General features: G+C 44.7%; 2 protein-coding genes across 3 annotated transcripts in view; one reads left to right on the plus strand and one right to left on the minus strand.

Annotated features, from left to right (window-relative positions):
• alk (ALK receptor tyrosine kinase) overlaps positions 1-14,187 on the plus strand; it is a gene marked incomplete at both ends in the record, with an annotated part of 437,915 nt that extends 423,728 nt beyond the window's left edge. The window contains 8 exons of the mRNA XM_080512279.1: positions 513-577; positions 658-787; positions 1,564-1,661; positions 4,619-4,711; positions 9,949-10,050; positions 10,267-10,401; positions 12,369-12,459; positions 13,093-14,187. Of these exons, the coding sequence (XP_080368405.1) occupies positions 513-577; positions 658-787; positions 1,564-1,661; positions 4,619-4,711; positions 9,949-10,050; positions 10,267-10,401; positions 12,369-12,459; positions 13,093-14,187 (1,809 nt within the window). The remainder of the gene's footprint in view (positions 1-512; positions 578-657; positions 788-1,563; positions 1,662-4,618; positions 4,712-9,948; positions 10,051-10,266; positions 10,402-12,368; positions 12,460-13,092) is intronic.
• An 8,427-nt stretch (positions 14,188-22,614) lies between these two features.
• LOC308142079 (CAP-Gly domain-containing linker protein 4) overlaps positions 22,615-25,440 on the minus strand; it is a gene marked incomplete at both ends in the record, with an annotated part of 37,693 nt that continues 34,867 nt past the window's right edge. For both annotated transcript variants that reach the window (XM_080512389.1, XM_080512388.1), the window contains 3 exons: positions 22,615-22,948; positions 23,255-23,333; positions 23,481-23,545. In XM_080512389.1, the coding sequence (XP_080368515.1) occupies positions 22,615-22,948; positions 23,255-23,333; positions 23,481-23,545 (478 nt within the window). The remainder of the gene's footprint in view (positions 22,949-23,254; positions 23,334-23,480; positions 23,546-25,440) is intronic.

The following is a 25,440-nucleotide window of genomic DNA, read 5'->3' on the forward strand; positions in this document are numbered from 1 at the left end:
TCTAAAACTCACAACCAGCTGAAAAATAGATTCTATGTCCACAAGCTTTATTGGACTATTCAGTTTTACAATTGGGCTCTCTAGTTTTAGCTGCTGCAGATGAATTTATAAAACAGCTTTAATTCACTAGAGTTATAGTAGAAACTCTACTTGCAACACAAGTAGCACTGTTGTTAATCCTTATTCCTACATCCATTCATTATATCTTCATCAGTCTGAGGAATTTTGAAGAAGATTAAGACGTTATCTGGTATCAAGAGATGATCCAGTTGAAGGAAATAAAAACAGGTTTTGGGTTGATGAACTAATGCTACTGAAGACGTGGGGAAATAATGCAAATAGTAATGTGCCTTTGCATTGTTCTGTACAGCTTTTCAGCAGAAATACCGTGTCAGCTCATTTCACCGCCTCATGTTCAGTGTCACATAAAAGTTAATTGGACCCGTACAAAGATACGAAAAACTGTGTTAAATCTCTTCATTGCACTGAGATGTGATGTCTATTCACACCAGACACTTCCAGAGGTGTGCTCTGAGCAAGATGAGTTGGACTTCCTCATGGAGGCTCTAATTATCAGGTAACACCTACACTGTCTGTCACCTGGTTCTCATTCACTGTCTGACGCACGTTTTCTCTGCTGTGGCTGCGTCCCCGCAGCAAGTTCAGCCACCAGAACATTGTGCGTTGCATCGGCGTGAGCCTGCAGGCCATGCCCAGGTTCATCCTGCTGGAGCTGATGACCGGAGGAGACCTCAAGACCTTCCTGAGAGAGACCAGGCCCCGGCTGGTGAGGCACCTTTCACATCACGCCGCGAAAAACCTTGTCTGGTGTTTCAAGCTGTGACGCGACCGGCTTGCTTATGTTCACATCAGTTACACACTATTTGTGTTAGAACCCTCAAACTGAAGAGTCTTTGGTCTTTGGCCTCTAAATGCTCTCCTGTGTGCAGGAGTGAGTTCCCACAATTCAACACAGTTCTGAGTTTGCCGAAAAAAAAAAAAAAAATGGCTCAATAAACGCAAGTTCTAAAGTTTGATGTACTTGAGTAAATACATACGTGTGGACCTTCGCCCCCGCGAAAGATGTATGTGCAGTAACCTCTGTTTAGCTTGTAGTTTTACGGTGTGTTTTTGTGCGGCTTCACTGAGAAAATCAAAGTATCACCATGAGAGCAGTGAGGGTGAACCGGAGCCGTAAAGCTGTAGCTGGGCAGCCTCGGCTCAGAGATGAACCTCACTGTTTTATTATGTAGGCAGTGAAGCCGAGTGCAGCAACAAATTCGGGTGATAATTCTCTGGTCCGTCAATAGAAGGCGCCCAGTTCACACTGTCATATTGTTTTGACAATGCTTCGCGATGCCTCGTTGCCGTAAAATAAAAACAAGCAACAAAAAAAAAATCAAGATTATAGCTCTCCTTAAAGAGTCTATTCCTGCTCGAACTTGTGTATTATCCCGGATCCACTGGAGGATAGAAATATCACATGCTGATTCCATCTGTTTCCCCAAATCAGATGTTATTCTTAACAACAGCATCATCCTTTGTCTTCTCGGTTTTGTTTAGGAGCAGCCGTCCAGCCTGACCATGGTGGACCTCCTCAATGTAGCCAGAGACATTGCAAAGGGCTGCCAGTACCTGGAGGAGAACCAGTTCATACACAGGTATCCCAACAGCTGCTTCTTCATTCATATGCGCAAACAATCAATCTGCATCAATGTGTGAGAATGTGATATTCTCTACGGTCCTCCTTCCTGAACGCGCGAAACCAAGCCAAGTGTGAACAATGTGCAGCGCATACGGAGACGCATGCCGCCGCGGACTTGTGTAAATTAAATGCACATTGGACAAACAGTGATGCCCACATTCATCAGTGAACGCCTCCTCACGATTACGATCCGACTGCGTCTGTCCAAGCGGAACATATGGACTTTGCATGCCTTTTGGCTTTCTGCGATAGCAGAGAGGACAAGTGATGAGTTTAGTATCCGAGCAGCCAGATGGGGAAGCCGGCTTGCCTTTTTACGGTCGATGTATATCCAAGGTACAAGTCAAGAGTGTTTCCGTTCTATGTTCACTCACGGACCTCCACATGTGGTCTCTCTCAATCTGCCTCTCGAGCATCTCCATCAAAGGATGTCCATGATGAATGGTGAGGATGTGTTGAAACCAAGAAAGGTGGAAGTGGATTCATCTGTCTCCTGTCTTTATGATTTCCCAGGAATCATCCCGTGACAAAAGCAGACCTATTAAACCTTGTAACACAGTAAAGCTCCATCAATCCACCTAATGGCTGACTCTTCTCCGGAGGCTTGTGATCTTCTACACGACCTGACATGTTACCGCCTTCGAGGCTGCATTAAAATTCACCCCAACACTGTCCTTGAGATATATTTCAATGTCATGAAAGGTGTATTTATACCCGGTTGAGTGTGCAGAGAGTGCAGCCCTTTTCTTAGAGATCACTGGGGTCCAGGAGGTGAAATCAGGGGGTCAGGGCCTGTCTGAGAAACGGCATTCTGCTGCTTTTTGTGAGCTTCCAAATGGTGGTATTTACCCATTTTAGAGTCAGTGGGTCATTATTCGATTTTACAACAAGCTTTGCACTTGGAGCATCAACTGGAGCTAACCTGAAGAGCAACGATGTGCTGAGGAGTTGTGTAGTTTTAATGCAACTGTCGGCGTTAAAATGTACTGATAGCACAGACTGTTGTCCGACTGCGGCGGGGAAATGGCTCTTTAAGCCACAGTTAGAATTTACTGTAAATAAGGTCGACAGTGTAGGGCCAAATGATAACGTTCCACAGCTTTTTCATTATCGTGCTACAATGTGGGGTTTTTTTTTTTCCTTTTTCCTTAAACCTTCGGCTGATGGTTTGCGACAGCTACTGCGGAGTTTCAAGGACCGCCCTTGAGCAAAAGCAGATGATTTCCATGAAAACCTCCAGGCCATTTGAAACAAAAAGGCCAGCAAGCTTATTTCACAATAAAGTATTTGTGCGCTCGCAAACCTCCCCATGCTCATCAGATCGAATTTCATTTTGATCAAACCACAGCCGCTTGCAAAGCGACCGAAAGTATCTGTTGATCCTAAACGGACTGATTGTCTCGCTGCTTAATGCTGAAGAGAAAATTTCATGTTGTAATGACACGGTCAAGGAAATAGCCTGGTTAATAGCTCTGTTGACTGAAACTCAATAAACTGCTCCAGACTAAATTTGAGTCGAGCAAAGTAAAAAAAAAAAAAAAAAAAAAAATAGATCTTTTTTAAAAGGAAATGGAAAACAAATGGATGTCTCAGACCCGAGGGTGTTGAATAGTCTTCAGTGATGCCGGTGTAGCCGGTCTCCGTATTGAGGGAAAGATCAATTTTAGGAAAGCGTTTAACTCAGTTCATCTCCTGCTGGATTATTGGTAGCGAGGTTTGGCTGTGGCGGTCAGGGTCAAACGCACGATGGATCTGGACATTATGATCTTGACAGAGAGGATGGGACTCTGACAATAACTCTACAGACACCGAGTGACATGTTGAAATTAGAAATTCACTTAATATCAGCAACGAGCAGCGACTCGAAACAGAAGTCACCCGTCAATTTGACTCAGAAAAGACCATCGAATGGCAACAAAACAGAGGAAATCGACTGTCTGCCAAGTCAATTCAGAGCCAAACAAGAATCTATTGTTTTTCTAAACAGTTTGACAGACGGTCATTGAACTAAGAGGTAATCAACAGGAAGTGGATGGAATGACCACTCATACTTGAGCCAGAATGTTCACCTAAAAATATATCAACCCCCTCACTCAGACGGTTTTGACCTCTTTTCACCACTTCACAACATTTTTTCTTTGCTTCCATCCGAGAGACATGCACAGTGATACCCCCCCCCCCCCCCCATCTTCAAAAGCCTTCAGTTGAAATCAGGCTGAACTGTTACTTTAACCTCATTGTGTCAATTCTTATGGGAGTTAATCAGACTGTGGGGTCCAAAACATTCAAACGGTGCAAGTTTGTCTCCATAGTCAAGCACGGTGTCACATGATGTTACTCCGACGCTCAGTTCTGGCTATTTATCATCCCTCGTCGCGCGTTTCTTTCATCTCGACGAGGAACAGTGTCAGTCGCTACGTCATTTCTCCACATGAAATTGGATGACTTTTGAGCAGAATACACAGTGTGTGGGCTGATTTCCCCCCTCTTCCCCGCATGCTGCGTGAACTACTGTACTTTCTTGCTCAAAGCAGAACCGAAACAGTACAGTGCAAATATGAATTTTTTTTCTTTCCTCCTTTAAGCCCATTCAGCCGTACACACAGTGGAATATTTCAGTCTTTTTCTCTGGATCCTCCATGTGGGCAGAGTTATAAAGACACTTTAAGGAACTATACACTTGCCAGGTTGCCTTGGGGCAACTTGGTAGTTGTGCTGAACTTCAGATCCAACAAGGGATCATCTGTAGGTGTCTCACTCGTGAAACCCTCCTATAGATGCAAATGTATGCTTTGTTTAACCACAGAAAAGATGAGGCAGGAGACGTGTTACCGCAAGAGACGACTTGTTACGCTCTTCCTTGGTCATTGCATACGAAAAGCAGTTAATGCCAAGGTTTTTCTCTCCTTTCAGGGACATCGCTGCACGCAACTGCCTCCTGACGTGCAAAGGACCCGGTCGTGTCGCCAAGATCGGAGATTTCGGGATGGCTCGAGATATTTACAGGTACATTTCCAGCTTTAAAAGAAAAAACGCAAAATAGCAAACTGGACCTGTCGACCAGGTTCTGCCTAGATTAGGACTTAGGGTGAGGATTTTTTTTTTTTTTTTTTCTTGTAAGTATGCACTTTGGCCATTAGTCAGCAGCACAAGAATGATCCGATCTGACATCGTAATGGGTGAAGTGCTGACTGTCACTGCTTGACGACAGGATCTAAAGGGTTTTTTTTGCACATGTGAAAACTTTCAGCATCATTACAGGTTGTAGTGTGTCTAAACCTGACGGATTGTGTCAGCGCAGCGCTAAACTGCAGCAGCGAACAGAAGCAAAGAGGGTTTAGAGTTTTTGTCCTGATCACTTTTCAAACTCGCTGCAACTCAGGTTTACTGTTTATCCACACAGTGATTAAGAAAATAATAAATATTCTTTTAATCTTATCGTTGTTCGGGTTGCGTATTCTAGAATACATTTAATTATCAATTCAATTCAGTTTGATACAAAGGAATGCTTTTCATTTAAAGTTTACTGTATACATTTAATTCAAAAATGTATTTTGGATGGGTTTTTTTTAGTTATTGTTAAACAGATAGGTATATGTATGTGTCAGTTGTAAATTTGGGTTTAGGCGTTTTGTATTTGGATTATGTTGTTGTTTGAGACACCTTATATGTGTGTACTGTAGAGGTGAACAGGAGATTAGAGGGGGTTTTTTTGTTTGTTTTTTCAAAAATATCCGGCTCGGAAATAGATATTTCTTTAAGGAATAAGATCATTTCACATAGCCGATTATTTTCACATTTTCTGAGGCAGGAATTAATTCCTGTTACAACACAACATTTTCAAGTGAAACCAATAAACTTTCATTGCTCTTTGGGTATCCGTTCACACGGCAATAGTGCTCAGAGCCACCGAAAACGCAACTTTTCGAAAACAGCTTCAAGGATGGAACGTCACAAAAGCGTGGAAACGGGGGGGGGGAAACACAACTTTTCTGAAACATGCGCATGCGCACCACGGCCGTGGTAAATAGGTCTTCTGCACATGTGCGAGAAGATGAACAATAACGGCGGCCTCTAAACATCAGTGCCCTCTGGTGGTCTGAGAACAACATCATTTTCAACATTTCTGCCATTTCCATGTCAAAGCAACATTTTTTCTGAAATGAAATTAGATAAATATCAATATAAGTGTTTTAATGAAGTGGGGATTTAATTGAATCAGGTTGTGTTTGAGTTTCTTTCAATGTAATCTTGAAATGAGAACTTTGGCCCTTATCACCAAGACTGGTATTTCTTCTATCAAGCTGTTGTACTCACGCTTTCTTTTAATCCACATCAGCTCTTTTGTATTCCCTCCCCCCCCCCCCCCGAAACACCCGCTCATTATTCTCAGCTCCACTTCTTTTTAATACAGCTTGTACTGTTTCACGTGTCGCTGTTTAAACGAATGCACAAACCAGCTGGGAAATCTCCCAAGCCTTTCATCTGGTAAGAAAATTAGAGCGGGGGAAATATGTCACAACATGCTGCTGTATCAACGCAGCACTTTCCAATCATCCGATGGAAAGTCGCACAAAGCAAAGTCACTCTCGGCGCATCCGGAGCTGGGCTGTTGCGCAGTGTCCCCCGGGGAGCCACATTAGGAGCGCTTGATTTAATTGCTGATGTCAGTTTTTCAGGTATCTCGCTGTGATTTTTGTTTTTATCTCTCAGCCCAGAGCCGTGGTGCTGGGACCTGATTTCTTTCTCTTTTTTTTTTTTTATTGTCAACGTTATGTTCAGCCGGGAAGGCTGGGCGCCATCAGGCTGATGGTGTGTGATTCTTCAGCCAGTTTGTGATGTGCATGACAATGGATGTGGGGGTCTTTTCGAGGCCGTGGCAAGCCGGCCCGACGCCACAGTGAGAGAGAGACCAGCGCCGCGTTTTAATGTCAGCCTTTTAACATCCTGATAGCAGCGCCACGGGCACGTGGCACGCCGTCGACTTCCTTCCTCATGCACGCTCGAGCAGCAGTGGTAAATAAAAAGCTGGCTAAACAATAGCCGCCAGACAGTAATCTCGCAAAGGTAAACAGCTGCCGCTACGACGAGCACTCTGCAGTGCCATCGCAAAGGAAACCGCTGTTTTACCTAAACTGACCATATTCACACACGAACGAGCGACAAACGGCGGGACAGCAATACGCTCACTGGCGTATTGCTGTATTAATGCACACGCGCCAACATGCGCAATGAAAATGTGCACAAACCGACATCAGGCGCCGTCACTGTGTCCTCGGGTACAAGCCGCTATCTTTCAGGCTGCCGTGCCGCTGACTGTTGGTTTAATGCTTCTCTATCTCCCGGTGTCCCTCCCGCTCACACACACGTAGAAAACACCTCCATCCGAGCTGCAGATTTTCCCGAGACTGTATTTAAGCCTCGCTAATCTGCAGCTCAGCTTTCCGTCTGTTGGCGGTGTTTGGCGTAGTAGTAATAAGCACTTCCATAAATGTGCGGGAGAGAAATAAATAAAGGGTTGATGCACTGATAGGCGGATTATCAGTCTGAAGTTCTGCATCTTGCCATCTCTCAATTTTCTTTCAAACAGTTCAGCAGGATGTGGCCGCATGGCGTCATGTGCAGAAGTTAGTGTTGAAGGTAGTCTATTTTTATAAGTTGAATTTCAATTGCAGAGGGCAAACAAAAAGTGTCTGAGTTTATTTTTATGCTAATGTAAGATACATCGTATGAAGACTATGTATGTATGTAATGACAGGGAGACCTTTTTTTTTTCCTTCACCAACAGAAGTTAGGGCGATGGTTATGTTTTTGTATTTATTTATTTATTTTTTGGCTTGTATGTGTGTATTTCACCTACTTTTCGCAAAATGTATTAACCTGAATGGCGTGAACGGTTCAGGGATGATCTGTCATTCAAACATTTAATCCGCTCTGAATGTGTTACCATTAGTCACAGTGACATTCATCTGCTGCTTTATTCAACTCGAGGGTCACGGTGTGCTGGAGCCAATCCCAGCTGAGTGTGGGTGAAGGCATAATTCAGGCAGGTCAAGCAGGGAGCAAACATGAGACGGACAATTCAGCGCACATTTAGACCTTTGGGCAGTTTATAGTCACCAGTCAACCCGAAACGCGTGTTTAATGGGAGGAAACTGAAGAAATACATGTGAAAAATCAATGCATTCGCAACGAAAACAAGCAAACTCTGCATAGAAAGGCCCCGAAGTAAGTCAGACACTATGGTTCACTATGACACGATGAGGCCGTCAGTCACTCTCATCAGTCACCCGAGCTGTAAAAACACATTTTAACATGTTGTGACGAAGAGCATTTTGGAAATCATAAACTACATACAAGTACATGCACATATTCATCGTCACTACAATATAATCAAAGCAACAAAACCCGCTGCTACTCAGAGCCAGTCCTCGTCCTCTCCGTTCCCTCCTGATTAGGATGGAACATTAAAGTGATGCCGAGGAGCGGCGGCACGACTCCATCCTATCTTAAGCCTAAAAATGGAGGTGGGAACTGATTCCAGCTGTGTTTTATTTATTTTATTTTTTTGGTGACAGATTAAGGCGTAGATCTGCTGCACCGCTGCCCTGCAGTGTAGTTCTCAGCTAATCTGTCAAGCTAACACACTCCACCAGTGATTGTTTTCTCTGCTTCATTGATCGTGTGTAATTTCCCCTCAAGGGTAACATCTTATGCCAATAGTTTGCTAAGTATATATTTTGCTTTTCGCCGCATTATCTTCTGCACTCCTCTCTCCCCGGTGATCCCCCGCAGACTTGCAGTCAAAGCAAACGACGAGCGTCGCCTCCCACTGTTTGCTTTCGCTTCGTACTGTGAGACGTTTCAACAACCTCACCTGAATGAGAGATTAGTTACCTTATAGGTACTAGCTGTAAAACAAAACACTGATTTGAGGTTCGAATAAATGATTTTTTTTTGGGGGGGGGGGTTGGGGAAGTGACTGAAGTGAGAATGCGAATCCTGCCTGCTTTCGTCTGCCTCTTCCCGGCTCCTGGCACTTCTTCCGACACTATTTTTGGATTTGATTTTACACGTCACTTCCAGCTTTTAGCACAACTTCTGACACTTTTTTTTTTTTTTTTTTGCCTCAGGTGAGCTTCGAATCTGCCTTCGACTGTAGACTAGACGTGACAGGTCATGCGGCCCGAACAGCATCCGCGTTGCCAAGATCCGCGATCTTCTCCGCTTCTCGTTCCATATTCCGGCGAAGCTTCGTGTGCCCAGTTTGGATATGATTCCTCCATCTTTCCCTTCGCGGTTCCACCTGGGAGCTGCCCGCCATAATTACAGAGCTGTCCGGTGCAGCCACGTGCGGCAGCTGTGCGGATGAGTGCCGCCTTCATTTTTTTTTTTTTCCTTTTTTGGACAGACCCTCAGGGGATTGAGACTGGCAGCCGTCCAGCCTGCCGCCGCCGCGCCATCCTGTTTATCATCAAGCACTCGCCGTGTTCACAAACGAGCACGCGGGGAATAAATTGACATTTTTACGACAAAATTACTGAGGGGCAAACAGATTTCCGCCTCCGCAGCGGCGGGCCGAGCCAATTCAAGTGCTCTCGAATCCAAATAATTCAGTGGGGCGATAACGCGGGTTCAACCACGCCCACGCTCTGCTGCTCGCCCGGCGTGAGGACGCGAACCGGACGTAACCTCCATCAACATGAAAAATCAGATAGAGTCCATCAGATAATTTCTCAGATAATGTGAGGCGTGAGGCAGCCTTAAAAGAGAGAAAAAAAAAAAAATATATATATATATATATATTTGTTGGAGGGTATTTCTCGGCAACATGTTGGAAAGCAGGACAGGCGATAGGATCAGAGTGCCGATGCCCACACTGACAAACACAGAATTAATTGCTCGACCCGAGAATTTTTTTCTTCTTCTATTTCCACACTCGTGTCTGTGTGTGTGTGTGTGTGTGTGAGGGCAGTGTTGTTGCCATGGTGATAGTGCTGAAAAACCACGGTTGGTTTTCATTTAGAATCCTTCTTTTTCTTTAATGTCCGTCGAAGAAAAGTATCACAAATATTCACCAAGAGTCTCACGGGTGTGTTTGTGTTTTGTGTATTTCCCTGTGTTTGGGTGGGTGCATTTGCGTAATAGTGGGGAGGGGTGGGGGGGGGGGGGGGGGGGGGGGGGGTGGACCTGTGTATTTGCTTTGCATCGCTTATTGTTGAGGTGTTTGTGTGTGTCTGCAGGGCGAGTTATTACAGGAAGGGAGGCCGCGCCATGTTACCAGTGAAGTGGATGCCACCCGAAGCCTTCATGGAGGGCATCTTCACATCAAAAACAGACACGTGGTGAGGACCCTGTCCGCCTCCGTCCGACGCTACCTGTCTTTCACCTCGCTCTGTCCTTCACTCTTCTGTTTTTTTTTTTTTTGTTGTTGTTGTTGTTCTTTTCGCCCCCAGCTTCGTCCCTTGCTCTCATCTTTTAAAGCTTCACCCACCTTATAATTTATAATGTTTTAGTGTCCTTTTGTTTCGAGGATAACTGATCTTCCTCTGCTCTTCCAGGTCCTTTGGGGTCCTGCTGTGGGAGATCTTCTCGCTGGGCTACATGCCATATCCCAGCCGCAGCAACCAGGAAGTGCTGGAGTTTGTCACCAACGGCGGAAGGATGGACCCGCCCAAAAACTGCCCCGGCCCCGTGTAAGTGCATTTTTTAGATCCTCTGGTCTTTTGCACATTCTGAGAGAACGAGTCTTTTTTTTTTCTTTTTCTTTTTTAAATAAAAAGGTGCTTGCAAAGAGGAGTAAAGCTTTGAAGAAATCTGCATGTTGAATGTTCGAAATGGGATTACTGAATTCTGTAACATCAATCATGATCAATTACAGTTTTGTGAAAATTGTGGAGCTTTCGTCTTTTGCCCGTTTTTCACAGCTCACTCATTTCAGAAACTGTAATTGATCATGATTGATGTTACAGAATTCAGTAATCCCATCTCGAAGTCCAACATGCCAGTCTTTGGAAAATTGTGGGTTTTGAAGAGCTTTCGTCTTTACCCGTTTTTCAGAGCTCACTCATTTCAGAAACTAAAGGAAATAATGCACGGTATGTGTTGGGTTTAACAGAATATGAATAAAATAAAATGTAAAAAATGGTCAAAGTATTCATCAGTAATTAGACCTGTGCCTGAAGCGTTCTAAATCGCTGTTTGTTGGCTTACAGCCCTCATATTTCTGACACTTTTGATAAGATACATGCTAAAATGAAAGTGTCCAACAATCCCTGTGCATAAATCAGAATAGTTGGAATGGATGATTGCTTGATTTGGAACTGCACTCCTGCACTCTACACCTCTTTTTTTCAACAGGTTATACATTTCTTTGCTTGTTGCTGAGTGCACTGACAACATTTCACAAAAAATTTGAAGGAAATCCAGGATGGTCAGGCGGGACATTTTGAGCAAAACTGCTGATTTTATGCGCAGTGACCCAGATGCTGAATGCATTCAAACCCTCTGAGGTCTCATTACAATTCTGCCAAATGTGAATATTAAAAAGGAAAGACTGCTTTATTGTATATGGTTGGGCCGTGTCATACATCCAGACAAAAGCACACACGCACACTGGAAAGGCTCTGATAGCTGTCTGATATTGACATGTAAGTTGTGACCGAGAAGGTGTCAAGAAAATTTAACGGGAGATTGTGCTCAGTGCTTTCAGCACGGAAGCCACGCGAATGCTCCTCTTTCATGTCCGCCTCTCAATTTGGTCAAAGTCATGGGGAGATGATAGGCAGCTTAAAAACCATTTCCAAATCACACTATATTTTCTTGGCTGGCTCTCTAATACACTACCTTTCATGTGAACTCTATTATATATATAAAAAAAAAAAATAATAATAATATATATATATATATGTCGGCAGACACGCTCTCTCTCCCCATGTCGTATTGGCTGTCTGCTTGCACTTTGGCCTCCCTGTGATTTCCCGGCTTTATCCGTCGCACCTGTCGGCCACAGCTTTGCAGATTACTGCTGCTGTATCGCTTTGCCACCCGCCTCGTCTCCCTGTAAGCGTGTACCTTCCCTTCCCTTCCAAAAAAAATAAATAAATAAAAGAATATGGCCCTGTGATGCCGCATTACACCCGAGTTCTCGTGAGCTTCGCAACAGGACACGGATGAAAGCACATCAGCGGGACTTGAGTCCACACTGTGATGAGACCCTGTTTAAAGCTGCCATTCAAATGTGTCTCGCATCCTGATGTGATTTTCACCTGATTGCATCCAGAGCTTCTGTAAAATAAGACTCCAGAGTCCATATTGGGATCCGACTGAGATCTGATGGGTACATCCAGATAATATCCGTGCAGTTCTTTTGCAGTAAGATTTTGTGCACTGGCCTCTAAGCCAGACAGTAAGACATCCAAGGTCTATCTTATTCATTATAGCTCTTGTTCCTCAATCACCGTTAAGTGTTTGGGTGTAGTACAGTTCAAGGTTTGATCACTCTGCAGTCTTTGTCACCGTTGCCATCACTTCTTATGTACTTCTACACTCAAAATAAAAAACAAAGTATATATGGGTCTTAATCTTGCTTTTTGATAAACAACGTAAAACTTCATATATATATTGACCTTGTGTGTCTGCTCCATTTTTGTTCGTCTTCAAGGTATCGTATAATGACTCAGAGTTGGCAGCACCAGCCTGAGGACCGGCCGAACTTCTCAACCATCCTGGAGAGAATCGACTACTGCTTGCAGGTGAGGAGGTGGAACACACTGCGGGATTATACAAAAGCCACGTGGTGAAAGAAAATACCTTCCTTCGGTTTTCTAGTATTTCCATAAAAAGCCATTGGCTTGCCATGAAATGTTTCCCATTGAGTTGTGGCACCGCCCTAAAGAGGTCTGTGTTTGGTGCTGCAGTAGTTTTCTATTCAGATTAGCAAGAAAACCAATTAGCACTGTAACAATAATACCATTTTCCGATGCATAACATTACGACTTTTATCATTACTGATAAGAAACATACTTGTATCAAACTGTGAAACTGTTGACGGAACAAAACAAGAATCAACTTAATTTCATAGTTTACTCTATGACTTCACTCCTAATATTAATCGGCGGCATGATGAGATTTCAGGTCCTAATTGTTTCATGCTCACACGATTTGGTTGCCTAGCAGTAAGGGCGAACAACTTAACGCACCGCTATTTGTGGATGTGCACACCAGTTCCAGGAGCCGGCGCTCATTATTAATCTGTCCACTGATGTGCGATCATGTGGTCTAAAACAATCACTTGGTTGTCGGTTTGAACTCTGCCACTCAGAGTCGGTGCCCAAAAACCTGACTATTGTGTGACAAATGTATTCATCGACTCCTTTTGCTTCCAGGACCCGGACGTGGTGACGATGCTCCTGCCTGTGGAGTACGGACCCGTTCCGGAAGAGGAAGAGCGTACCCCCGTGTGCACCGACGACCCGTCGGCTCCGACTGTGCTTGTGAACGCCAAGGTGCCTGACGGAGAGGCGCCACAGCCGCCGCCGTCCTACCCGACAGAGGAGAGCCGGTGGGGAGGGGAGCACGCCGTCGCCACGAGCACAGCCTCGGAGGTCAAAGCACAGACGCCGGCTCCGCCGCAGCCGTATCTCCACCAGCACCAGCAGCCTCACACACAGACCGCCATGGCCATGACGACCACCAACACGGTCACCTGCGCCGCCCCCTCGATGCTCACAGCCAAGGGGCCTCACGTCACGACCCAGCCCGCCACTGAGGGGGGCCACATCAACCTGGCTTTTGCCCAGGGCCTCCCGTCTGAGAAGGACGGCAAAAGCACCAGTCTGTGGAATCCTACGTACGGCTCGTGGTTCCTGCAGCAGCAGCAGAGGAAGCAGCAGCAGCAGCAGCAGCAACAGCAGCAGCAGAGGCAGGGTGGGGTGGGGGGTACGGGAGGCAGTAGTGCCAGGGTCCCCGGCGAGGGGCAGGAGCACGTGGGCCGAACGGTGGCCGAGGTGGCGGGGGCTCTCGGTCTCCAGCATCAGCACAAGCAGTTCCAGCATCAGCTGCAGCAGCAGCACCAGCTCCAGCTGCTGCACCATCAGCAGCAGCAGCAGCAGGGGTTCTGCAGGCCACTGTTACCCCCACCGCCCCCGCCCGCCACCCAGTCGCCTCTGCTTTTGGATTCGGCCGCCTTGCCCCCAGTTCCCCTCTACAGACTGAGACGCTTCCCGTGCGGAAACATCGGCTACGGCTACCAGGAGCAGGGCCTCCCCCTGGAGGCCACCCACGGTAACACCAACCCCCCTCCTCCGCCCCCTCAGGGTACTTCCTCAGCAACCCTCCAGCGGGGGCCCTCTATCCCCACTTCAGTGTCCCTGGCCCGGCCGGGGATGCCCGAGGACAGCCGCCCGTTGTTGGTCACCATGGGGACGGTGCAGGACCCGAGGCTGCCCAGGATGGAGGGCCACAACGCCACCGTGCTTTAGCCCCAGCAGCGCGTACCGCCGGGGGCCTTCTGGGCTTTTTGTGTCGGGGACCCCCCCCCGTCTTCAGAGGCATCAAACACTGTGCCAGGACAGAGACCAGTTTTCACCAACACCCTACCGTCCTGCGTTTTGTTTTGTTTTTTGGTTTGTTCCTCGAGTGCAGAAAAAGCCCTTCTCACGGAATCAATCACGTGGACTTTCCAGGCGTGTTTGAATCCCCGGCAGATCTCGAAGCACATCAGAGAAACTCAAACTTCTTTCGAGAGGCAAAATGCAGAATAAAGGCTAGTTTTAAGAGTTTTAAAAATGTATTTTTTCATTGCCGGAAGGATCAGGTCTGAGAGAAAGAGAGTCAGCCGAGAGTTTCGAGCACAGGAAGACTTTCCCGGAGTCCGGGAGCGAGCACTTTGGTCTGCCGGCGTGGACGAGCAGGAGGGTCAAACCTGCCTGATTTCGCCAGACTTCAGCTCCCCCAAAAGTTTGGTGACCTGTTTGACTGGAGCAAGTTGTTTACAGCTTGCAGCCAACATGCAGAACCCACACACTGTTCCCTATCCTTTGAGGGAGAAGAAAAAAAAAGAACTCAAAGAAACAACAACAAAAGAAAAACCAGCAAGTTAAGTAACTTGTATCTGACTATTTTTCAAGAACATCACAGAAACAGACACTGGATTACCAGACATTTATATGGAGAAGAAAAAAAAAGAAAAGAAAAGAAAAGAAAAATACTGGGAAAATGTGTTTGTTGATGTTTGCTTGCCTGCTTGTTTATTTATTCATTTGTTTATTTATTATTTGGAAGTGGCTCTATAAATTATTAATGCTTCTTCAAATCCAAACAAATTCATTTTGCATCGACTCAAAATTCGCTTCTGGTTTCGCTTCAAGGAGCGGGAACTTTTATTTTGTGGCAGGAGCCCCACAACACACAGGTGAACAGTTGTGTTCTCTTTCAGGTGGAACAGGTGGAGGAGATTATTTCACTGGAAGAATACAAAAAGGAGCCACCTCGGCAGCATTTAGGAGTTATATTCAAACATTTGGAGCAGCTGTCCTCTTTCAAACCCTCGCTTTGTTCTCCGACGTGTCGAGCGAGAGCTTCGAGACGGCCAATCCGAGGCCCCGCTTTCCCTCCTGGCTTTTTCCCGTAACCTTTTATTCATTGGGCTCCAGTCAAAAAAATGTTTCTCTCCCCTTCTCGTCGGGATGGAGAAACCGTTGGATATTGCTGAATCAATCTTAACCTTCAAATCGCTATCTCGATGCACTCCACGTTCTTAAATTTGCATATTTTATCTTTTTCTATTACAGGACGGCTGTTGTGGAATACAAATGAGTGCGAGTGAGGAGTTTAAAAGCTCCTCGTGTGAATGAAACCCGTGTGACTCTTGCTTCCACGCCAGTCGTTTTGTTCAGGCCGACAACAGTTGCCGACAGTGTATCTATGAATTTAATGCCAAGGGGGTGTTAATATTTAGGTGGATGATGATTTTTTTTTTTTTTATATATATATTTTTTTTTTTTCAATGCTTTTTGCTTGAGAGTATTTGGTAATCCCTGTCAGTCGCTATGCTGTAAAGAGATGACAAACTGAAACTGGACGAAGTCTGCGGCTGACGGCGACTCTTTCTGCTTCATTTCTGGTGCCTGTGTTCACTCGCTCTGTGTTCTCCTCACAGCTCATCCCCGCTGTTTGATGTACAAAGACAACACCTGTAAATGTTGTAATTATAGAGTATTGTACTATGGCTCTGGTAAAAAGCTGTACATTGGCCTTCAGAAGACATTCGCCCAAAATTAATAAATTACTATATAATATGTCTCTACCTGCTTCTGTCTGTGGTCGCCGTGCTCAGCTTGTTGATGGGTCAAACCAGCAGCAAGAACTCGCCGTCTCTCCTTCACTCACAACAAAACATCTGAAGCTGTTCAAAGGAAAGAATGAAAGAAAGAAAAAAAAAACAGGAGGGAGGGAGAAAGGGCAGGAGGAGTACGAGACGCTCTGCACACGTTCCCGGGGAAATCAAACGGTATTATAAAGATGCCGGACCGGTTGTCACTGACATTCAGTTTGACCTCACTTCCAAGAAGCGGTGAAATTCAGCCGTGTTGTTTCAAGACTGTCGGTCCGTTTCCATGAGTCTTTTCCAGCAGGCTTCACGAACAAAACCTCAAAGTCAGATCAAACTGTCATCCCATGAGTCTCATGCCTTTATCGTTTCTATGAATTCACGATGCACGTACCAAACACAGTAGTCGATAACATGGATGTAGTGGATTTAAAAATGTGTCACATATATTCATAAAGAAGTCCACATTTATTTTAACTGGTTCTCTTTTTATCTGCAAATATATATTCTTTTTCAGTTGAATAATAATTACCACATTGCTCAGTTTGCAGTAATCAGACACCTTGTGACCACAGGTCAGGAAGGGCATTTCTTCTCAAATGACACAGCTTTAACAATCAAAGTCAGTCAGATTTTTTTTTTTCCCCAATCAAAAAAAAAAAAAGAATAAAGCACCTTTCTTATCCAGTTTGCATAGGACAGTGGAACAAAGGATTTCCATTACAACCTCCCGGCCAGCCGAGTTGTAAAAGCTATTAAGTCGTCTTTAGGAAAAGGGTAAGTGGGAAAGGCCATCCACCAAACAGGACGTTCCCCGTAATGAACGTTCAAATGAGAAACATCAATGACGATGATTTCTGCTCACTGCAAGACATAATCACCTGCCCAGTGGCCCGGCGGATGATTTAAAACCCGAGACCTGTGTGTAGTTCTGCGACGGTAATCTACATTGTACCGGCACAAAAGTGAAAGTGATTCGAACAATACTTAGCGTCATGTTCCTGCAGCTCACTTTGGTGAAGTGCTTGTGTAATAAACAGGATTATGTACAGTGAGCTGGTCATTATTGCACGTAAGCCCCGACAGGATGAATGGAGGACCCCAGCAGGATTATCCCTGGATTGTAAACATGTGTAGAAACGCTCCTGGTGCAGCAGTAGCACACCGCTCCGACTCCGCTCTCTGACACCACGAAACAAACAAACTCGACTTTAGGCCTCTCGGTTCAGATCGTTTGTCTCCCATCAGGGATGGATTTCACGCCCCGAACAAAGTGCTGATGGCGCGGCGCTGTGACTCAGCGTACCTGAAACGCGTTTCCACCTTTTCTTTTAGGTGTTGCTCACCATTTTCGTTATCTGGAGGAGCTGTAACAAGCCAGACGTTGGTCTGCATTGGAATCGGCCAACAAAGCTGCAATGAAGACTTCACAATGAGCACCACCGGATCGGATTGAATTCTCCCGTGGCCTCGCGTTACCTGATAATCGGCAGGCGCCTCCATCCACATCTTCAGTTGCTGAAGTATTTCTCGGCCTGTGCAACACTTTAAAAGATTAAAAGGAAAAAAAAGCTTTTGTGCCGATATGAGCTTCAAGCAACAACCACCATACAGAGAGGCCACATTCCTCACGACTCCGCTCATCAACCGGAGCTCTCTCCACAAGCCGCACCCAATTTCCATTTTTAAACCATTTGCACAAATGCCGACGATAATGTACCGCAGTGTGTGTGCCGTCTTCTCTTCACAGCTACTTTATGAACGGGTGACTTGCACCTGAGACAGACGCTCAGCCCGACAGCCATCCACTGTGTTTGGGCTTGTCTTGACTCAATTGTTAAATGTTAAGTTTCTGCACTATGAGTCGGTAGAAGTGGAGTTTATAGAAGAGCTGCCTCACTGGTTGTACCTAATATAATGTTGCTGACACAGTGAGTATGAAGTCATGCATTATTGTTCTTGGTTACCACTCAGAGAAGGGGTTTTTAAAATTCAGCATTTGGAGGAAGACATTCCCATAGTCAGGATGTTTGCAGTTGAAAAAAGCATCAACAAACTCGCAACATGCAGACTTTAAAGTAGAAAAGGATTAAGGTAAGGCTAATGTTAACATAACGCTGCTGCCTTTGGATATAGCTAATATATATATATACTCAGTCAGGACAGATTCAGATTTTTTTTTAATGGCAGCAAATAATCACATCTGTTTAGGTCAGAAATGGTTGCAGTAATTAGTAAGTATAAATAATCACACACCTGTCCATTTTAATTTTTCTTTCCCCACTTTATTTCTCGTCTTCAGACCATTAACACAACACTTAGCAACATTACATATTCAATTAATCCAAACTTAATAACGCAACACAGAACTAAACAGATTTTAGTCTGATTCTTCTGACTTCCACATGTTCGCTGCAAATCTGGACCTGGACTCAAATGACTTGTATTTTTTTTAGCCCATATTTCTTTAGTTAACTTTCTTCATGTTGCACATCTGGGAGGAAAAGGGAGAGGGCTTTTTCGATTGGCTCTTTAAATGTAATGAATCCTCTTGAGTTTCATGGAACAGAAGTTGTTTTGTCGCAATATTCGAACACTAAGATGTTATTAAATCTAATAAAGCAGCAATAATTTGATCAAATTACTCAAAAGTAATTTAATTCACGACAGGACCACCAGTGTTAGTTTCAGGATATTTGAAACAAGGCATTCCTTTTGGGGTCAAAATGATGCACAACATTTAAACCTCGAAACTCTTTTCAGATGATTTAGATGAGTGAAATGGAATCTGATCTTACGGTGAAATCAGATGAACAAACCCCCACGAGGAGAGGAAAAATCTGGACAGTCTGTCATTCACAGCTGATTTAAAGAACAACGTCATGGCAGGTATATATTTTCCTATAAATGCTGACGATATGCTGAGATTTATAGAGCGATGGAAAGAGATCTTGATGTGTCTTCTGTCCGTGTAATGTTCAGTCCTGGTGCCCCATTTATAAACGATGCTTTACCCACAAAATGGGTCCTGAACGACGCGTACGCCACTTCCCACGCAAACTTTGTGAACTCAAAATAAACTTTGCGAGAGAATGTGCACACACGTTTTTGGAAAAGTCCTTAAACAGCCAAGCTGCAGGTGTGTCTTCACTGAGCCATTATTATGTCCACGTGTATTACTGTCATCTTCAAATGATACAGAACGGTGAGTAGAACTGGTGGATTATCAATTATCTCAAGGTGGGTCTAATTTCTGAGTGGTTTAAACGGTGACAGTCGTGCGTAACGCGGCACGATGGATGTGCCCGGAGCGCACTGCGGTGATCCACTGAGCCTTTTCACAAGTCCCTGTTATTCCATTTATACACGTGAGAAACAGATAAAACTGTCCTTTACTGGTCTCTATAATCTGTAGTCATCTACTATAGTCTGTTACTTTCTTAATAGTCTGATTACTCGTTTTATTACTGTAGTCCGATTTCTGTTGTCTGTTACTCTATTAATATAGTCTGATCACTACTTTTATTATTGTAGTCTGACTACTAGAGACTGTTACTCTCTTAATATAGTCTGATTACTAGTTTTATCACTGTAGTCCGATTACTATAGTCTGTTATCTTAATATAGTCTGATTGCTTGTTTTATCATTGTAGTTTGGTTACAGTCTTACTGGGCTGATTACTAGTCTGGTTATAGTAGTGTGATTACTCGATGATTGCTATATTCTGATTATGGTCAGAATATAGTCTGATTTCTATAGTCCGATTCCTGTAGTCTAGTTACTGTCTTACTGTATTCTGATTACTGTAGTCTGGTCTTACAGTAGTGAATACTACAGTCTGATTACTGTCATCTGATTACTGTCTTACTGTAGTGTGATTACTTCTAAATATAGGAGATAACGTAGGTTTTGTCCAGCGTCTTGAGTACTTCCCATGTATGTTACTTCATCTCTGTAACAGTATATTTTGCTCTGTTGACCTCAACCTCAGAGTAATTATGATGCACCATTTGCTTTACGATATTCAAAGTTTTTGTTTTTGTTACCGATCTGATGAAACTTCCACTGTATTTCTACATCGTGCGTCTGTGTGTCAAATGTTCCCTCCAGGTTTGTAGCATGCTCTTACCTCTCTCGGTCCGTGACTCTGCCTCGCCGGGTCTTTTTTGCTCGTTGTGGAGGTTGAAGTGGAGAGAAAATCCATTGTTGCACAGCAGGTGAGGGTTTAGCGCAAAAAAGCTGGGACACAGCGCTCGGCAAACTCTGTGCTCAGTGTACTCGAGTATAAAAGCTTCACCCATCAATGCCTTTTAGTTCAGCTTATTTATTTTTTTTATTTGGAGAAGTTAAGTGATTCAACATAGGAATCTTGTGTGATTCAATGGTCCAAAAATAACACACCAACCAAAGAAAGATGAGAAAATACGAGGTAAAGCGAGAATAGACTTTTTATTTTACAAACACTGTTTTTCTTCCCTCTTTCCCCACAACATGTAAATGTATCAGACGGACTCCTTCCCGTTGCACACCCACATAACTGAATAAAACATGACTCACAAAAGACCATCACACCCGTCGGTACATTAAAACTTGCTTTGTGTCGCACGTGAAACCCAAGATGGAGGAATTGTTACAGCAGCTGTTGACCTCGCGTTATAAACAAGAAGCTACTTTCTACCGAGGAGGAATCTCAATGAATCCCTCGGACATTTTCTCTTTGCTTCATTTGTGGCAGATATTTATCAAAACCTTGCGCTCGGACGACCGCCGCGTTTCAGTCACGTTGAAGAGGCATCAACGAGACAAGGCTGCAACTGCTGCTGTGGCCCCACATGCAACGACTTGAATGGTAAAATGAGCGCGGGGGCCCGTTTTGTCCACGCATGCACAATCGGCAAGCGCTGAAAACTTCTGCATGGTCGTATATTTCATGCATCCAGTTACTTTAATTAATCAGGCAACGGTTGGAATGACCTGTCTTTGAAAAAAGAAAAAAGAAAAAAAAAAAGACGATTGAACAACTTGGAAGCTTGAGGAGTTGAAATTAAAGTTTTTAAGTGCCTTTGGCAGATTTAACAGGCGAGAATCAATGTGCAGTGAGACTCACTAATTGGTATGGGCATAGCAAGAAGGGAACATATTGTAAGAAAAACATGCACATGAACGACTGTTTTGAAGCTCCTCTTCCGGAATAACTAGATTTAGCTGCCATGTTTTACATAGTGTCACTTGGGGGGGGGGGGGGGGGGGGGGGTTGTTTAGTTTGAACGCCCGTCTCAACCTCGAATTGTTCTTCAGAGGGGAAAAATCCCGGCATCCAACACGCTTTTAGACGGGTGGAAATGCTCCATGTCAGTAAAGACCATTTCCAGGTATTTTTTTTTCCAAGTTTCTCTCACAGGCCCGCTTTCAATCTCGAAGCGCCAGTCGAAATGTAATAACGGTCTTTGCTTAGTAAATTCTCCCAAATGTGAAAAATAATGGCGTGAAAATTGAGGCCTCCTTCGTCAAGGGTGTTCCCCGGGAGAAGTCGATGTGTTTTTTAAGTGAAACTTTCATTTCTCATGAGAACAAACGGGGTCACTCGCCTCTCGCTGCTCATGGATCGAAGGGCAGACGCCATCCATTGTGTTGCCAGTTGGTTACAGAGACAAAGAAAGAAAACAACCCCTGCTTGTGTGGCTGTCATGCGGCGGAAGTTTAATTAAAACTCTCTACACATGCACTGCTTGAAGTAAAGAGTCTGGTTCTGAACACGTCTGCTGTAAAATCAATCGCTTGTTTTCAAAGTGCTCTGAATTCGTCGCCACACTTTTGGTTTCCGATAGCGCTGAGCTGATAAAAACTCTCAAACGAAGACGTTTGAGTATAGAAATTGGTTTTCCAGGTGTGCACGTATTCTTACCCTGGTCTACCACATTAATGTCTCGACAGTGCAATCGGATTGGAAGTAGTGCAGAGTTTAACGTCTTATTCAGACCGCTCAGTTCAGCCAAACAAAACTCTTAAGATGTTAGCTTTATAAAGTGCTTTCTGTCGCCTACATTTGTCAAACATTAATGGGCGAGTTCAGGTTGCTTCGGACCTTGGCATTCTTCCCATAACATCCAGGTTCTTCGGGGGGGTGGGGAAATAATTAACCCCGATTTCAGTGCGACATCTTGATCTTACATCATTTCAAAAAGATACACAGAGAGCTTTGTCACCGTGTTGCCCGTGGGCGTGAAGTGCCTCTTGAGGATGAAACGTCTTGCTACGTTTACATTTCTATTAAGCTCAAAAACAGCTTTAACGGATGCACTTCACCACGCACCGATTTCCACTCTGCAATGTTGTGATTAACTGGAACTCTCCAACCTGGTTTTTCCCGAGGAAACTCAAGGACGCCGAGGTCAGAGGCAACTGAGCTGCAGCGCGACTTCTTATGGGAGTTGCACCTCCGACACTACAGCGGATCGTGTACATGGAGGAAATCGCCAATGCAAAACGCAATAAGGTGGATTGACTTCAACTGATAGCTTCTCCTTTCAACCCCCCCCCCCCCCCCCCCGTGTCCACTTGCCCCCCCCGTCTCCTTCAGCTGTTCTCGTTCACCAAGCGCGAGCCGTTGATGCCGCGATAGGTGACGCGGCTGGGCCGGACCAGCACGCCGTGGCCGGGCCGGCAGCTGAAGTAGCGGCGCCCGCCCACCGAGCCGTCGTTCTTGCCCTTGGGGCTTCGCAGCTCCAGGCCCAGCCAGAGGCCCGGGGCAAAGTCTGCCGTGCCCAAATAGCGGATGAAGGCCATCTCGTTGGCGCTGATCAGCAGGACCTGCATGCCCACGTGGAGGCGGACCGGTCCCTCGCAGCCCGGCGAGGGGCCGGAGTCGCCCGCTCTGCCCCAGCGTCGACGGTGAGGGTTGGAGCGACTCCTTTGTTTGTGGGAGCGCAGGAAGATAAAAGGGTGGGGGAGATTTATGAGAGAAGATATGCAGAGTGAAGGAAAACATCAAAAGGAAGGAGGAGATTGATGAGAGCTTTGAAGGATTGATCTTCCACTTCCTTATCGCCTCTCATTATAAGCACAACCATGCACTGGCTTTTTTTTTTCTTTGATAAAAAGGAACCTTTTGCTGAGTAATACTGTGACCTGTTATCCGTATTGATTCTGTCACTGCTGCGGGGGATTAGAATGAAAGTGTGAAGCCTGGGGTGGGGAGAAGTAAAGAGACGGGCACCTGGTAGCAGGGCTCCTTCTGCTCGTCTCCTTCGCGGTGGCGATGGCTGACGAAGTGCTGAAGCTGCGACGAATCGTCCCTGCACGCCAATCACATGAGTCAAGTGCCGCCGCGCAGACACGCGCGCGCCACAAGAACTTCGCAAGGCACTTGCCAGAGTAATAAATGCAAAGGCACATTTCAAAGAAATCTCAGTCAAAGCTTGCATTAAAGACAGGATCCTCACCGCTGAATGGGTGGCTGAGGCGCGCCGAGGTGAGCTCGGAAAGGCAATCAACAGATCCGTGGATCCTGCGAAGAAACAGAATGGGAACAGTGCAGAACCTCGACAGACACCGATACAGAGTTCATTCCAGTGGAGAATATTACAATGTCCGCTGTGAAATTTCATTGCAGCTGCCCTGATTCTCCCCCCTCCCAAAAAAAAGACTTTGGAAAACCAATTTTTTGATGCAATGGCTCAAAAATGCCTTATTTATGTCATAGTGGCTCTTTCCGCTACGACCTCACTTCATCCCGTGTTAGTTTCTGTCACTGTAAGGTCCTTTCTGCCTTTAAAGACCATTTCCTTTCCAATGATTAGCATCCACAGCCCAAAAAAACCCACCAAGGCCTCCAGGTGCCAACACTGAGTGTCTGCCTCATTTTCTTTCGAACTGCTTCAAAAATAGATGAAGAGATTAGCTCACATCTCAATTAAACCGAGCCTCGTGTTGAATTTAGCTAAATTATTTGATACTTTCATACAATGATTGCCCATTAGAGTAACTCAATTTGGTTAAGGGTGTCAGATTTATATAGTCTCATCACAAATTGGCTCCAGTTGAAAACTCAAAAGATTGTGATTGTTGCACCATCATGCAGCTTCTCATCACCTCTCTGCATCCCTTCTGACCAGACTGTGTGGTTGTAGTTTGACACCAACATCCTTTAACAGAATACTTTCTAACCCGAGGTCCCAGAGAGCTTTCTGATCCAACAAGTTATCCCATAATTTTTCATATATAATCTTTAAAAATACAGTTTATAAAGTGATTTCACAAAAAAATAAAGAAATCGCAACAATTAAACCAAACTGATCAGATGGATATTTAATAAATTCTAAATGTGAATAAAATGAGACAAACGGGAATAAAAGGGAGGTAAACTATGACTTTCTCAATGACTTAAAAAAATGAAAACCCTTCACCAGCAGGTTACATAGCACACATTCAACATGATGGTCGAACCCTCCTGCTTAACATAAAACAATGTCAGATAGAACAGGTGTATGCTTGCCTGAGACTCGCTGACACCCCAAAAACAATGCGTCTGAACAGAAACACCAAGGAGCTTTAAAAACACTTTTAATTTAACATTCTTCATTTGCATGTTTATTGCAGTGAAATTGCCCAGAAGAGCAGGCGTCATGCTCCGAAACTTATTAACAGTGTTTTTCCGGAATTTTTGGAAATTTGAAATGGGTCAACTCAAAAAAAAAAAAAAAAAACACCGGGGGGGGGGGATTAAACACCAGCATGTATTGTTGATGACCTCGTATCTGAGAGCTGTTTGAATAACAAAGTCTGGCTCGACTGCGCGCACGCGGCACCTGTCCTGCATACTGTTGTCTTTTTAAGCCAATCTGCGATACTGACTAATGCGCTGGAACGCAAGAAGCCATTAAGAGGCAAACTTCCAATATTGATAAAAGAGCACAAAAGAAAAGAGTTTCTTTGTTTTCCAAGGGATGAGACGAGAACAGTTGAGGCATAAAAAAAAAAAAAGAAGATGAAAAAAAAAACGCAGCAGCACGCTTGTGTGCGTGCGAATGGAGGGGAGTTGAAGGGAGGCGGCGTTTGTTTTTCTAATGGGTCGTGATAGCTGCCGACAGGAAAAGAAAGGAGAGGAGGAAGCCAGCTCCTCGATAGAGAGAATATGATATTCTTCATTAGACAGCAGGAAAGCACGAGTTCACTGTGTGCCCCGAGGTTAATTAGCAAACAAAAAAGAAAGGAGAAAGGGATGGCAAAGAAATATGGAAGCTGCATGCATAAGAAGCTGCTTTTATCTTATGAATGGCCTAAAAAGAATTTGAAAAAAAAACGAGAGAGAGGATAAATAAGGGAAAAAGGAAAAAACTATTGAGATGTGTGAAGAAAAGAGGAAAACAGCAGCCCGAATGTTGAATCTATAATGAGAAGACG

This window comes from Blennius ocellaris (assembly GCF_963422515.1).
Source record: "Blennius ocellaris genome assembly, chromosome: 17".
NCBI lineage: Eukaryota > Metazoa > Chordata > Actinopteri > Blenniiformes > Blenniidae > Blennius > Blennius ocellaris.